Source organism: Mustelus asterias, chromosome 18 (assembly GCF_964213995.1).
Source record: "Mustelus asterias chromosome 18, sMusAst1.hap1.1, whole genome shotgun sequence".
NCBI lineage: Eukaryota > Metazoa > Chordata > Chondrichthyes > Carcharhiniformes > Triakidae > Mustelus > Mustelus asterias.
The window spans coordinates 56,710,083-56,724,869 of NC_135818.1; the positions used below are offsets into that span (position 1 = coordinate 56,710,083).

The 14,787-nt window shown below is 42.3% G+C and overlaps 1 protein-coding gene across 1 annotated transcript in view; it reads right to left on the bottom strand.

Annotated features, from left to right (window-relative positions):
- tdrd9 (tudor domain containing 9) overlaps positions 1–14,787 on the bottom strand; it is a 135,736-nt gene that overhangs the window by 15,460 nt on the left and 105,489 nt on the right. The window contains exons 28-30 of the mRNA XM_078233120.1: positions 10,914–11,075; positions 10,716–10,786; positions 9,444–9,553 (exon numbers count right to left, since the gene is read on the bottom strand). Of these exons, the coding sequence (XP_078089246.1) occupies positions 9,444–9,553; positions 10,716–10,786; positions 10,914–11,075 (343 nt within the window). The remainder of the gene's footprint in view (positions 1–9,443; positions 9,554–10,715; positions 10,787–10,913; positions 11,076–14,787) is intronic.

A 14,787-nucleotide genomic window follows, 5' to 3' on the forward strand; every position in this document is an offset into this window, starting at 1 on the left:
AGAAGATTGGGTCACACGGAGTTGGGGGTAGGGGGTTAGCGTGGATTGGGGATTGGCTATCCGACAGGAAGCAGAGAGTCGGAATAAATGGGTGCTTTTCTGGTTGGCAGATGGTAACTAGTGGCGTGCCGCAGGGATCGGTACTGGGGCCTCAACTATTTACCATTTATATAGACGATCTGGAGGAGGGGACAGAGTGTAGGGTAACAAAGTTTGCAGACGATACAAAGATAAGTGGAAAAGTAAATCGTGTGGAGGGTGTAGAAGGTTTGCAGAGAGATTTGGACAGGCTGAGTGCGTGGCGAGGATCTGGCAGATGGAGTATAATGTTGACAAATGTGAGGTTATTCACTTTGGAGGAAATAATAGCAAATTGGATTATTATCTAAATGGAAAAAAATTACAACATGCTACTGTGCAAAGGGACCTGGGGGTCCTTGTGCATGAGACGCAAAAACCCAGTCTGCAGGTGCAACAGGTGATCAAGAAGGCAAATGGGATGTTGGCCTATATCGCAAGGGGGATAGAATATAAAAGCAGAGATGTCTTGCTGCATCTATACAGGACATTGGTGAGGCCACAGCTGGAATACTGTGTGCAGTATTGGTCCCCTTATTTGCGGAAGGATATATTGGCCTTGGAGGGAGTGCAGAGAAGGTTCACCAGGTTGAGACCAGAGATGAGGGGTGTTGATTATGAGGACAGACTGAGCAGATTGGGTTTGTACTCGTTGGAATTTAGAAGGCTGAGGGGGGATCTTATAGAGACCTATAAGATAATGAAGGGGCTGGATAAGGTAGAGGTGGAGAGATTCTTTCCAGTTAGAAAGGAAGCTAGAACTAGAGGGCACAGCCTCAAAATAAAGGGGGGTCAGTTGAGGACAGCGTTGAGGAGGAACTTCTTCTCTCAAGAGGGTGGTGAATCTCTGGAATTCTCTGCCCACTGAAGTGGTGGAGGCTACCTCGTTGAATATGTTTAAATCACGGATAGATGGATTCCTGATCGGTAAGGGAATTAGGGGTTATAGGGATCAGGCGGGTAAGTGGAACTGATCCACTTCAGATCAACCATGATCTTATTGAATGGCGGGGCAGGCTCAAGGGGCTAGATGGCCTACTCCTGCTCCTATTTCTTATATTCTTATGTTCTTATAATTTTATACCATTGACCCAGGCAGCTACAGCCATCAGCTCTGGGATACTTCCATTTCTAAAAGGCATTTGATGAGATGCCACATCAGAGGTTACCACATGAAATAAGAGCACATGGTGTAGGGCAGTGGATCCGAACCGCTACATCACGGAACACTGATGCCCTAAGATTTTATCCTCGGTCTTAGAAGTATCATTACAATTATCCATTCAACTTTCACATAACATTTTCAAAATGTAAAAGATGCCAATAAGAAAAATTGTTGGAATTCCTCTCTATGATTGGTGTTTTATTCCTTGCGTTGGAAAACAAAATGTCCGGCCAGCAACTTAACCAGAAGATTATTTGTTCAGCAGTTGGCGTGTGACATTTAAAGTGGATTGCTATGGGGAGTTTTTTTGATTTATTTTTCATTCTTCACCATTTTGCCCCTTTGCTATCTGCCCAGTTGTTCCCTCGGTTTCGCTCAGTTGCTGCCACCTCCTCACCTTCCTGCCCAGCAGCCGGATTACCTCCTGCCGCCAGTTCATTGCCCTCTTTCCGGAGCCACCTGCCCAGCCTTTGGACACTGATTGCTTTGCCGCTTTTTTGCCACCATCCCTTTCCTCCAGCTGCTTCGTCACCTGGGCCAGACTCTTATTCGTCTTCGCAATGGGGCCGGCAGCTGCTCTCTGTTGCTGCCAGCCGTTCCCCCTCCAGGCTTGGGGGTCAAGGCAGTGGTGATGTCCAGGTTGTTCTGGCCCACCAAATACTGCTAGTTGATTCTGAAGGAGCCAGAGGCCCGGTGCCCATCATCTGCAGCTGCAAGCTGCTGCTGACTAGGTTTTGTACTGCCTGGGTCACCTCACTGTTTGTTCTAGCAGCTGAGTAACTGGAGCAGTCCGCTCCATCACTGATCACTGGCACAGGAGAAGCCCAAGCCATCTCGGCCCGATGAGAGCCCTGTTCAGCTAGACAGGGCCAGTACCCAAACACATCCTGAGCCGCGGAGGCGCCAATAGCTTCAGCTCCAGCTTGTCCCTATTTAGCTGCGCTAAGCCCAGAGTCCTGTCTCAGTTAAGAGGCCACCAGTTCTCACAGCAAAGTTATTTCACATGCTGTTAGGCCTGATGTGTATTTCCATACATCAGTTTCTATTTCAGATAAATCATTTTTACTTCTCTTCCTCAGTAATTTTCTTTCATCCAGTATTAATCAGCTTTCTGTTACTTCCCCATTCCAGATAGGGAGTCCGAATGAAAGAAATATTTACTCCAAGTATAACTGATTTATTTTCACCAATCATACGACACACTTATCATGGAAATCACTTGCTTTGGCTACCCTCTAAGATCACTGTGGATTTCGGCAATTTTAAAAAAATGAATTTAACTGAACAGTTCAGGTCAAATCCAAATCTATCAGAATCCTTTTCTCTCTCATTTTGAAACTGAACACATTCTGTCGATTTAACTTGCAAGTCATGGTTTGTAACATTTCCTCTGCCATGGTCTTGCTTAATTCAATTGTTCTTAATTTACAACAGGCATTTAAAAACAAATACAAATAAATATAATTCAAGATTTATTGCAGGTTGTGATACCACCTTTCCAAATGGCCGGAAACGGCACGTATCCGCACAGAACCCACCAAAAATGTAACAGGCGCCGAAGTTCCATCTCCATAGAGATGGGACACTGGGAAGCGGGACACCAGGTGGCCCCCACCGCTTGTAGCTCACTACGAAAAGGTGTTTATGATTAATATTTCTCATCAGTATTTACCGTGGAGAAAGTCACGGAAGCTAGGGAACTTGGGGAAGTAAATAGTGATGTCTTGAAAGTGTCCACATTACAGAAGAGGTGGTGCTGGAGGTCTTAAAACACAAAGGTAGATAAATCCCTGGGACCTGATCAAGTCTATCGGAGGACATTGTGGGAAGAAGCTAGGAAAGAAATTGCAGGGCCCCTAGCAGAGATATTTATACCATCAACAGCCACGGGTGAGGTGCCGGAAGACTGGAGGAAGGCAAATGTCGTGCCATTATTTAAGAAAAGCAGCAAGGAAAAGCCAGAGAACTCCATATCGGTGAGCCTAACATCAGTGGTGGGCAAGTTGTTGGAGGGGATTCTGAGAGACAGGCTCTACATGCATTTGGAGAGGCAAAGGACGGAATAGGAATAGTCAGCACGGCTTTGTGCGTGGGAAATCGTGTCTTATAAATTTGATAGACTTTTCTGAAGGGGCGACCAAGAAAATAGATGAGGCAGTGTGGTAGATATTGTCTACATGGACTTAGCAAGGCCCTCGACAAGGTACCACATAGTAGACTGGTCAGTAAGGTTAGATCACATGCGATCGAGGGAGAACTAGCCAATTGGATACAATATTGGAGAAAAGTGGTGGTGGTAAAGGGCTGTTTTTTGAGACTGGAGGCCTGTAGCCAGTGGTGTGCAGGAGGGATCGGTGCTGGGTCCACTGTTGTTTGTCATTTCTATAAACAATTTAGATGAGAATATAGGAGACATGGTTAGTAAGTTGGTAGATGTCACCAAAATTGGTCGTGTAGTGGACAGTGAAGAAGGTTATCCAAGACTACAACGGGATCTTGATCAACTGGAGCAGAGAGCCAAGGTATGGCAGATGGACTTGAATTCAGATAAATGTTGCATTTTGGTAAAACAAACCAGGCCAGGACTTACAGTTAACGGTCAGGCCCTGGGGAGTGTTTATGAACAGAAAGGCCCAAGGGTGCAGGTACATAATTCCTTGACTGTGGCATCACATGTAGACAGGGTGTTGAAGGCAGTGCTTGGCACACTTGCCCTTAAATTGGTTAGAGTGTTGAGTACAAGAGTTGGGACATTATGTTACAACTGTACAAGACATTGGGTAAGGCCACATTTAGAGTATTGGGTACAATTCTGGTCGCCCTGCTATGGGAAGGTGTTATTAAAAAGGGTACAAAAAATATTTAAAATGATGTTACCGGGTTTAAATTATATGGAGAGGCTGGGACATTTTTCCTTGGAGCATAGGAGGATGAGGGGTGACCTTATAGAGGTTTATAAAATCCTGAGGGGCATAGATAAGGCGAATAGCCAGGGTCTTTTCCCCAGAGTAGGGGAGACCAAAGCTAGAGGGCATAAGTTTAAGGTTGAGGGGGAAAAGATTTAAAAGGGACCTGAGGGGCAACTTTTTTCACACAGAGGGTGGTGCGTATATGGAATGAGCTGCCAGGGGAGGTGGTAGAAGCGGGTACAATTATAACGTTTAAAATACATTTGGACAGGTACATGGATGGGAAATGGTTAGAGGGGTATGGGCCAAAGGGAGGCAGATGGGACTAGTTCAGTTTAGGAAGCCTGGTCAACGTGGACGAGTGGGACCAAAGGGCCCGTTTCCATGCTGTATATCTCTATGACTCTAAAGAATTCCATAGAACCATAGAATCTCTACAACGCAAAAGGAGGCCATTCGGCCCAAGTCTGCACTGACTCTCCAACAGAGCATCTTACCCAGACCCTGTCCCCGTAACCCAGTATTTACCCTGCTAATCCCCCTAATCTACACATTTTTGAACACTAAGGGGGAATTTAGCATGGCCAATCCACCTAACCTGCGAATCTTTGGACTGTGGGAGGAAACCAGAGGAGGAAGCCCATGCAGACACAGGGAGAGCATGCAAACTCTACACAGACAGTCACCCAAGGCTGGAATTGAACCCAGGTCCCTAACACTATGAGGCAGCAGTGCTAATGACTGTGTCAAATTCAGCTGAAAAAAAGTGCGTGTGCCATGGAATTACTTCTCTCATTGAAGTGTGACTTGTCACTGAAAAGGTTGGGAACCACTCGTATGGGGTAACATATTAGCATGGATAAAGGATTGGTTAGCTAACAGGAAGCAGAGTGTGGAGATAAATGAGTCTTTTTCAGGTTGGCAAGTAATAACTAGTAGAGTGCCACAGGAATCAGTGTTGGGGCCTCAAATATTTACAATCTATATCAATGATTTGGATGTAGAGACTAAACGAAATTCAACACCAAAGACTAAGCAGCCCACTTATTGGCACTCCATTGACCATATCTTCAACAATCATTCCTTCCACTACCAAAGCAGTGACAGCAGTGTATACCATCTTCAAGATGCATTGTAGCAACAACAAGGCTCCCGAAACCCACAATCTCTACCACCTAGAAGGACAAGGGCAGCAGATGTATGGGAACACCACCACATGCCAAGTCCCCCTCCAAGTCACGCGCCATTCTGATTTGGAATTATATTGATATTCCTTCACTGCCCTGGGTCTAAATTCTGGAACTGCTGCCAAAAGTCACTTTGGGTGTACCTTCACCACGTGAACTGCAGTAGTTTAAGAAAGCAGTTCACCATCACCTTCTCAAAGACAATTTGGGTTGGGAAATAAATACTGGCCTATCCAGCAATGGATGACAGTTGCTTACAAGTGGAGAATTGTGCAGGAAGAAGACTTCTGTTTCCTTTAAGTACACATGAAATTGAGAAATCATCTCACATATTCTTTTCCCCATTCATATTGCTCATTGAAATAGAAAATGGAATTAACCTTTTTCACCAGCCTGCCATGAGGGACCTTGTCAAATGTTTTACTAAAGTCAATGTAGACAACATTCACAACCCTTCCCTCGTCAATCATTTTTGTCATTTCCTCAAAAAACTCAATCAAATTAGTGAGGCATGACCTCCCTCAGACAAAACCATGCTGTCACTAATAAGACCACTCAGTTCCAAATGTGTATAGAGTTTATCCCGAAGAATCTTCTCCAACAATTTCAAAGTAAAGTTTATTTAGTAATCACAAGTAAGGCTTACATTAACACTGCAATGAAGTTACTGTGTGAGAAATTCCCCTAGTCGCCACATTCCAGCGCCTGTTCAGGTCAATTTACTGAATCAACACGTCTTTCAGAATGTGGGAGGAAACCAGAGCACCCGGAGGAAACCCACACAGACACGGGGAGAACGTGCAAACTCCACACAGACAGTGACCCAAGCTGGGAATCGAACCAAGGTCCCTGGTGCTGTGAAGCAGCAGTGCTAACCACTGTGCTACTGTGCCGCTCTCATCACCTTCACTGACGTCAAGCTCACTGGCCTATAACTACCCGGGTTATCCTTGCTACCCTTATTAAATAACAGGACAATATTGTCTATCCTCCAATCCTCTGGGACTTCACCTGTGGCCAATGAGGAAACAAAGATTTCTGTTGGAGGCCCAGCAATTTCCTCTCCTGTCTCCCTCAGTAATCTAGGATAGATGCCAAACGGCCCGGGGGATTTGTCTACCTTAATGCTTTTTAATACACCTAACATTTCCTCCCTCGTAATGGTGACTTGCTCTAGAAGGTTTACTTACGCTCCGAGACACCATCAATCAACGTGTCTCTCTCTTTTGTGGATACCGATGCACAGTACTCATTAAGGATCTCACCCACTTCATTTATTTCCACGCATAATTTCCCTCCTTTGTCTTTGAGTGGACCACCACCGTCTCTAGCTTCCCTCTTGTTCCTATGTATAAAATGCCATGGGATTCTCCTTAATCCTGCCTACCAAGGACATTTCATGACCCTTTTTGCCCTCCTAACTCCCTGTTTGAGTTCTTTTCTACTTGCCCTGTATTCAAGTGCTTCATCTGTTTTTAGTTGCCTAGATCTTATGTATGCATCCTTTTCCTTTTTGACTAGACTCGCAATTTCACATTCTCTTATCCCCATCGCTCTTGAAGTTTCCTTTTGAAATCATTCATCATCTCCCTTTCCACAACCCTGGTGAGCAGAGTGTTCCAGTTGATTACCACTTGCTTCATAAAAAATGTTTTTCCTCCAATTCCTCCTGCATTTCTTGTCCAAAATCTTGTTCTTTCAACTAACAGAAAGCTTTTCCTAGTCTACCTTATCCAAACAGGTCATAATTTTGTACATCTCTATGAAATCACCCTCAATTTCCTTTGTTCTGAGGAGCACAACTCCAACCTAATCTTGTCGCTAAAATCCCCTTCTGATAAGTCTACTCTGCACCCTCTCAAGGGCCTTCAGATCTTCTCAAGTGTGGTGACCAAAACTGAAAACAATACTGAAGATGTGACTATACAAAGCTTTCCAAAGGTTCAGCATAATTTCCCTACTTTAGGAATTAATGCCTCTATTTATGAAGTCTAAGATCCCATGTTTTGCCAATCACTCTACATCCTGCCACCAGCATAGTACAATTCATTCACACCAATCTTGTGGATACCCAACTGAACACAACAATGCATGCCATTTCCAGTACAGTCCGATCAACTCAACTCTCCTGGCTCCCAGACCGGAGCAAAATCCCACCCCTCACATAAGGTTGGAGATTGCAACAAGAAAGCTCCTGGAGAAGGATTAGACAAGGATCTTGCTGATCAACCATTTGCTCACCTCCATTCATGGCAATCTGTATGGTTAAGACCACCGTGCCAAGAAATAACAGCAGCAGCCCAATGGCAGCAGGAAGAGAACCAACACACCACCATTAAAAACCACCTCTTCATCAAAGACCCCACTGCCTGTCCACCCGGCTTCAATCTGCCATGCCAACATTGGGCACTCCTCAACCGTTTCCACACTATGCAACAAATCAGCACAAGTGGGGCCTAATAGGAAACCTGGACTGCAGCTGTGGTGCACCCCAATCATTGACTCACAATCATTGAAAATGGCCCCCCGACAAAATTCAGCGGAGGGCTGGCTCAGTGAGCTCCATTTAGCCACTGTCTGACTTGTTGATTAACACACACACTAAAAAAAGTATAACTGCTTTTCCCTAATCCTTCTGCCAAAATTCATCACCTCACACTTCGCTGCATTAAATTTCATCTTAAAGTTTATTTATTAGTGTCACAAGTAGGCTTACATTAACACTGCAATGAAGTTAATGTGAAAATCCCCTAGTCTCCATACTCCAGCGCCTATTCGGGTACACTGAGGGAGAATTTTAGCATGGCCAATCCACCTAATCAGCACGTCTCTTGGGCTGTGGGAGGAAACCGAAGCACAATATCGTACTTCTAAATGTATATTTTTTTTCTCTGAACTCGGCTGTCTTATGATGTGACCAGAATAAGATGTATCTGATTATTACCATTTCTATTCTAGTGGAACACGTAACAATCCTTTTGCAATGAAGCTGAGATGCTTCAGGCCATTTCATAGAACACTGGGCTAGATATTAGCATTAGTCAGCAATGAAAATAGTAACAGGCGAACAATTAAATTGTTTTCCACAGAGCATTCGCTGCCAGGTGATTTAATGTTTTTAGAATTTCTCAGGAAAGATTAAGGAACAACGCCAAAGCAGCCTTTTGCTCCCCCTGGTGGCTGAGTTCAAAACAGCATGGAGTCCTTTAAACAGCTTGCTGTATAAGGAAATAAAAATACAATGGAAAAGGATTGTTACGTGTTCCACTACAATAGAAATGGTAATAATCAGATACATCTTATTCTGGTCACATCAGCACTTAACCAACATGACCACAAAATTTAACTATTACCTTAATATGCATTCATCTAAAACAATATTGCACTGAATCTTGTTTTATCGGAATACACTCAAATCAACCTGCAATTTCTTGCTTCTTTACGCGCATCAGAAAACGGCATCAGGAATATAATAAAATTCCAATCTACATTTTAAAAAGTTCCATTATGAAATGGACAAGTCACTAATTGGCATTCTACTGTAATATGCAACCTCTCAAAATTCAAATCATGCGTGCAGTTTGTTTTAAAAGATATGCTGCTTAGCCTGGTTACAGAACTTAAACATTGGGCACACCAAGATGATCCCATGATAACAACATTAATAGCTTTTAAAGGCATGGGTGTCTTATCCTGACTACCTAAAAAAAAACTGTGTCCCAGGATCTGAGATGGGGTCAGCAGCATGGATTTGAGAAGTTGGAATTCTACTATTCCACTCCTGCACCCACTTTGAGAAGTTTAAGATCAAAGAAATGAGAAAGTGCAAGAAAATGGATTCATGTCGATAAGCTCTGATACAGAACCAGCAGCAGCACAGGTTTGATGTCCCAAATGGTCTCCCCTTCATAGCTAAAATTTTTCAGAGTGTTGATTTAGATTATTTGTAATTTGGGCCTTTAAGAATTTCTTAAAGATCCTCACTCTCGTGTGAGAAGGCTCCATCAGCAGCAAGTAATTTTCCGATCTATTTATACAGGAAGTGATTTATATTCACAACCACTACATGACTACTTTCTTTGTCTGAAGTAGCTTTATGAGTACCTGATGTATTTACTGATACTGATGCACCAACCAGCATCCTCTGGTGAATATCTTCTGGAGCGTTATTCAGAGCTACTGAATTTATACTCTCTCTCTCAATCCAAACATTCCTGTAGAAAAATTGAAAAAAAAAACTTTGCATTAATAATGCAGTTTTTGTTTTATGACCCCAAAAAACTTACAGCTTTCCCAAACATCACTTAACTGAGTTCCAATCAACATTCCTAGTGCACTTTGTGCAGTATTGAAGGAGTCATTGTTTTAGAGTAAGATACAAGACAGTCAGTACGCAAACAGCAGGATCCAACAAATAGGAATGAGATAATTACCAGACCATCTATTTTAGTGATGTTGAGTCATGGATAAATATTGGTCAGGGGACCAGAGAGAACTTCCCTGCCCTTCTTTAAACTAACGCCATGGAATCTTAATTGTCTATTTCAGAGGGCAGCCAGTACTTAGCGTACCATTCAAAAGATGGCAGTGCAGCACTTTTCAGCATTGCATTGGTCTTCAGTTAAGATTATGTGCTCAAGTTTTTGGAGTGGGATCTGAGCACACAATCTTCTGATTCGGAGGCGAGTGCACCAAAATTGAACTATGGTTTGCACACATGCATAAAGGTATATACTGACAGTAGGAAAAAAAATGAACCTTGGCAAACTACATTTTTAAAGCAAATTTCTTTGGATTCTTCTGCTACAGAACAAAGAATAAAGAACAAAGAAGATTACAGGAGATTACTCTAATCCATACTGATGTTCGCCTGGAGACATTTAAAGCTGGATTCCTCAGCAGATTGTGTCTTCAACAGAGGGAAGCAACCCATCCTTAACAGCATTTCATGGAGTAGCATTTGCAGAAATGTACCTTCAGAAGAAGAACTCCTGATTCTCGTCATTTTGCTAATTTTATACAAGTGCTCTCAAGAAAAGTTTTAAAAACAATACAGCTGGCTTCATCTATAAGCAACAGCCTTTTCCACTGATGTGCAACACATTTTGTCCAGTAACCCTTAAAATAAGCATATTTTATAAAATGGCGCACTACTAACACATCATAAATAATGGCATTGCTATTGCTGTGATGGGACTACACTGTTAGTGCAGATGTTGACATTAATTTGCAAAATGGGCAAAAAGTGGAATTCTTCATACGCAAATACATCTAAATATCTACATTAAAAATTCTATTCTTTGAATGCAAAACATAATTATTCAGTTCGATAGGAACAATAAACATTGTACCCTGGAATTACTCTTTTTCCAATACCTGAATCTGGACATTGTCGTCATGCTATGAAACCTGGTCTCATAGGGATTGAAGGGACCATGCAAATTGACCTGGCAGACATGAGAAGACAATTGAGTCAGTAAATAGACTTTCCTGTAAAGTTGTTCAATTTTAAAAAAGCAGTTCATATTTCTTAATTCCAAAGGATTGTCATTTTAGTGGAAACAATTATTCAACCTTAGAAATTGGAAAACCAAGTTTAGAAGAGGAGAACTTCTTTTCTAATGCTTGAACTAGCTTCCAGTCTTCTTCCTTCTGGGTCCACGTGGTCTGTTGATTTAAGCTCAACTTTTCCTGGAGAGGAGACTGCAACATGGTCTTCAGCTGCTCATGACTTATCTGGATGTAAAACATATTCACATCGCAACATCAGCAATGTGTTATGGTTTTTCTTGTACTAAATGAAATAATGCAAGAACATGCAAAATAAACATAGGAATAAGCCATATGATCACCCGAGATCTGATTGTGGCCTTAACTCCACTTTCCTGCAAGCTCCCTATAACCCCTGATGTCCTTATATACAGAAAGCAGAAAAATAAAGGCAGCTCATATCTTGAAATATTTGTTTGTATGTGTGCTGAACCAGGAACATCCCAGGCTAGATCTGACGCGAAGATAGCTCATCGCAGGCAGCCTCAACAATCATATTTTGGGAGTGAAAATTGGCAGTTGACAACTAATCCCACAACTACAAACGCGACCATCCACATGTAAATAAGATGGGGTTTTGCTGATGGGTTGCTACCCTGCACGTTTGCTTGTAATACCTTTCCAATACATAAAGCTCACACAACCTTTCAAGCAACCTACCAGAGAATGTGCAAAATCATGGAATCAGAAATTGGAAAAGGAACCACTGCCTTTACAGAAAGAAGCGTGAAGATAAAATCATGTGCACAAGCATCAATCATTTGTTAGTCAATGTTTTAATTGACCGTAAAGATTTTGATTGCATCCATAAAGACAGAATAATGAAGGGGGAGATTTGTTGTGTTAGGAAATAGACATAGTTAAGTAAGTTGTATTTGTGAGTGTTAGGAATGAGCTATTGCTTTAAGTTTAAGGTTCTGTATTCATGTGTTAAGAGGAAACCCGAGTTTTGGCTTCACTTTAAAAGATGCCTGCATTCTAATGAGAGTTTATAACTCCTGAAGCAGAAGAAAATGCTGTTGCCTAACAACAGGCCCACAGAGACAAAAAAAAATAGTCAGCTGCCAGAATAAGCAGTACAGAAAAGGGACAAATAGCAAGTCTCAAATTAAGGAAGCAGCACAAAAACCTCACAGTGGGGAGGAAAAGTCCCAAGACGACAGCTAAGTCAATGAACAAGGACAGGGATCGAATGCAAGTCCCGTTCAGTGAACAGCAGAGAAGGCTCTGAATTAAACAAAGAAAGCTGCAGGAAGCAGACTAAAAGCAAAATAGGCCTGTGAGCAGCCAGAAGATGCAAGGAGACAGCCAAAGATAGATGACGCCTTACTACGGGCCTGTGAAACAGTGGTGTTCTGTTGACATGGCTGAATATCTCAGAGTGAAAGCGATGAAGCTTGAATGCATGCGGCAATCTAGGGGAGCGGAACATTGGAAGGACAGATCAAGACCCTGGAGGTTGATCTTTGTTGAAGGCAACGAAGTGAAAGCATCATTTGGGAGAAGGTTCCAAGGTGAGTACTTGGAGTGTTGAGATTGGAAACCCTCAGGATAAAGGAGGAATTCAGCAAGACCGGTTGGCTCAGTGTGACAAGCATCTGAGAGAAGTTGATAAGCGATCCATAACATCTGTCAAACTGGTTTCAGGGTGTGGATGTGTCTGACCACAGGTCACCATTTGGTTTACACCAGTGATCTCCAAATTGTCGATCGCGATTGACCCCAGAGTCTCGATAAGTTGATCGTCACTGACTGTTGAACAGCTGCTGAAAACGCGTAGGACTTGGGCTTCATGTGATGATGAGCTAATCAACTCATTGACTACCGAACCACTCCAAAAATGCACGGAACTCGGGCTTCTTGTAATATCAGCTCATTGATTGCCGAATCATAGGCGCCAAAATATGGACTAAGTGGGTGAAGACAAAATTATGAATGAGGAGCCAGGAACTTCCAAGAGGGCAAAACATTATCATTTCCACCAGGGATGGGAAAGTTAATTTCTTTTTATGAATGTCAAAGGCAAGACCATTTGTCTCATTTGTCAACAGAGACTAACTTTGAGTAAAAGAGGTCATTTGGAATGGCATCACCAGACAATGCATGCAAAATTTCAAGGAAATTTTCCTTTAAACAGCGCCATTTGGACTTACAAAGTTGGGGAGTTAAAGCAAATGTTGCAAGCTCAATAGTCACTCTTTTCAAAACCTGTGGCTAAAGGCAAGGCTAGCAAAAAGGTATCTTTTTGCATTAGTCATCTGCTGGCAAAACATAAGAAACCGTTCACCGATGGCAAAGTTATCAAGGAAGCTATGATGGTTGTTCAAAAACTTTAAAAACAAAGATAAAATTATGACAGCCATCAAGAGCATGCCCCTTGGTGCTTTAAAAGCAGCCAGAAGGGTAATGTCTCAACAGGGTGTATGTTTCTCACTGCAGTTTGATGAGTCAGTAGACATGATGGATATAGCCTAGCTGATGGCTTTCATTCGCAGGTATTCGAAGATGCAACACCAAAGGAGGACTTCCTGACTCATTTACCACTCGAAGAGAGGACAAAAAGTGAGGATGTCTACAACAAATATAAAAAGGTATGTGATTGAGAAAAACATTGAGCAAGAAACTAATTTCAATCACAACTGATGGTGCACCATCAATGCTGGATGTCAATGCAGACTTTATTGCACTTCGCAGAAACGATCCTAAATTCACCTCCTTTGTCAATGACTATTGTGTTATCCACCAACAAGCGCTAGAGAGCAAGGTTATCGACTTTTCTCATGTATTGACTGCTGTTGTCAAGATCGTCAACATAATCTGTGCCAGTGCTCTGCAATATCACTTGATTAATCGTTAATCATTGAGCTTGATGCCACCTACGGTAACCTAATCCTTCATGCAGATATGGGGTGATTAAGTTGAAGAAAAGTCCTCCAGAGATTTTTAGATCTGCTCCATGAAATTGTCACCTTTCTTAAATGAACAAGTGTGATGTACAGCAAGCTATCAGAGAATGTCTGGTTGCCAGACTTGGCATTTCTTACAGACATAAGTGCAAAATGGAATGAACAGAACCATGAACTGCAGGAGAGGGACAGAGACTTGCCACACATGGTCAGTGCTGTGAATGCGCTCAAGTTGAAATGGGGCCTTTGATCCTCCCAGTTAAAGAACAAAATTACTGAGCACTGCCCAATTCTGGAGAAAATCCAACCACAAGTCAAACAGAAAGGCTTTCACCCAAAAAAATTCTGTGACTACCCGAACAAACTGATAAAGCAATTCAATGGATGATTTCACGAGTCATACAAGATGGAACAAATCATTGTGTTTCTCATCCTTTTCTTCAAGTGGACTTGGAGAACTGACAGCAAATTTTCAGCAGGTTTTTGAACGAAGTAGTGGACTTGATGTGGAAATAATCACCACGCAAAATGACAGAGCTGAAAGCTTGGTCAACAGAGAGAAGTACCCTCTTCTGACATCATGTGCACTCATGGTGAAGGCCTACTTTGGTTCCACATAGCTCTGAGGTGGTTCTTTCCCCCCAGATGAAAATCAAGTCCAAATAACACACCTGTCGGACAGATACCTATCTGATGGACTAAGTGAGACTGGCCATCTCAAACTATGACTCAGACTTCACAGCGCTCTCAGATGGTGTGATACATACTAATAATAGGTGAGTATTATGCACAAATACATTTTGGGGGTTTTTGTAAAGTCAAATTTTAAAGAGTAGATCTCGTGCTTAAAAAGGTTGGAGACCACAGGTTTACATAGATTGTTCATTTACTGTGAACATCAGAGTATAAGAAAGATATTACAACTCATGTTATCCTTATGAATCTGTATATATCTGTAAAGGTATACTTGTGCATGAAGAACTAATATTCTT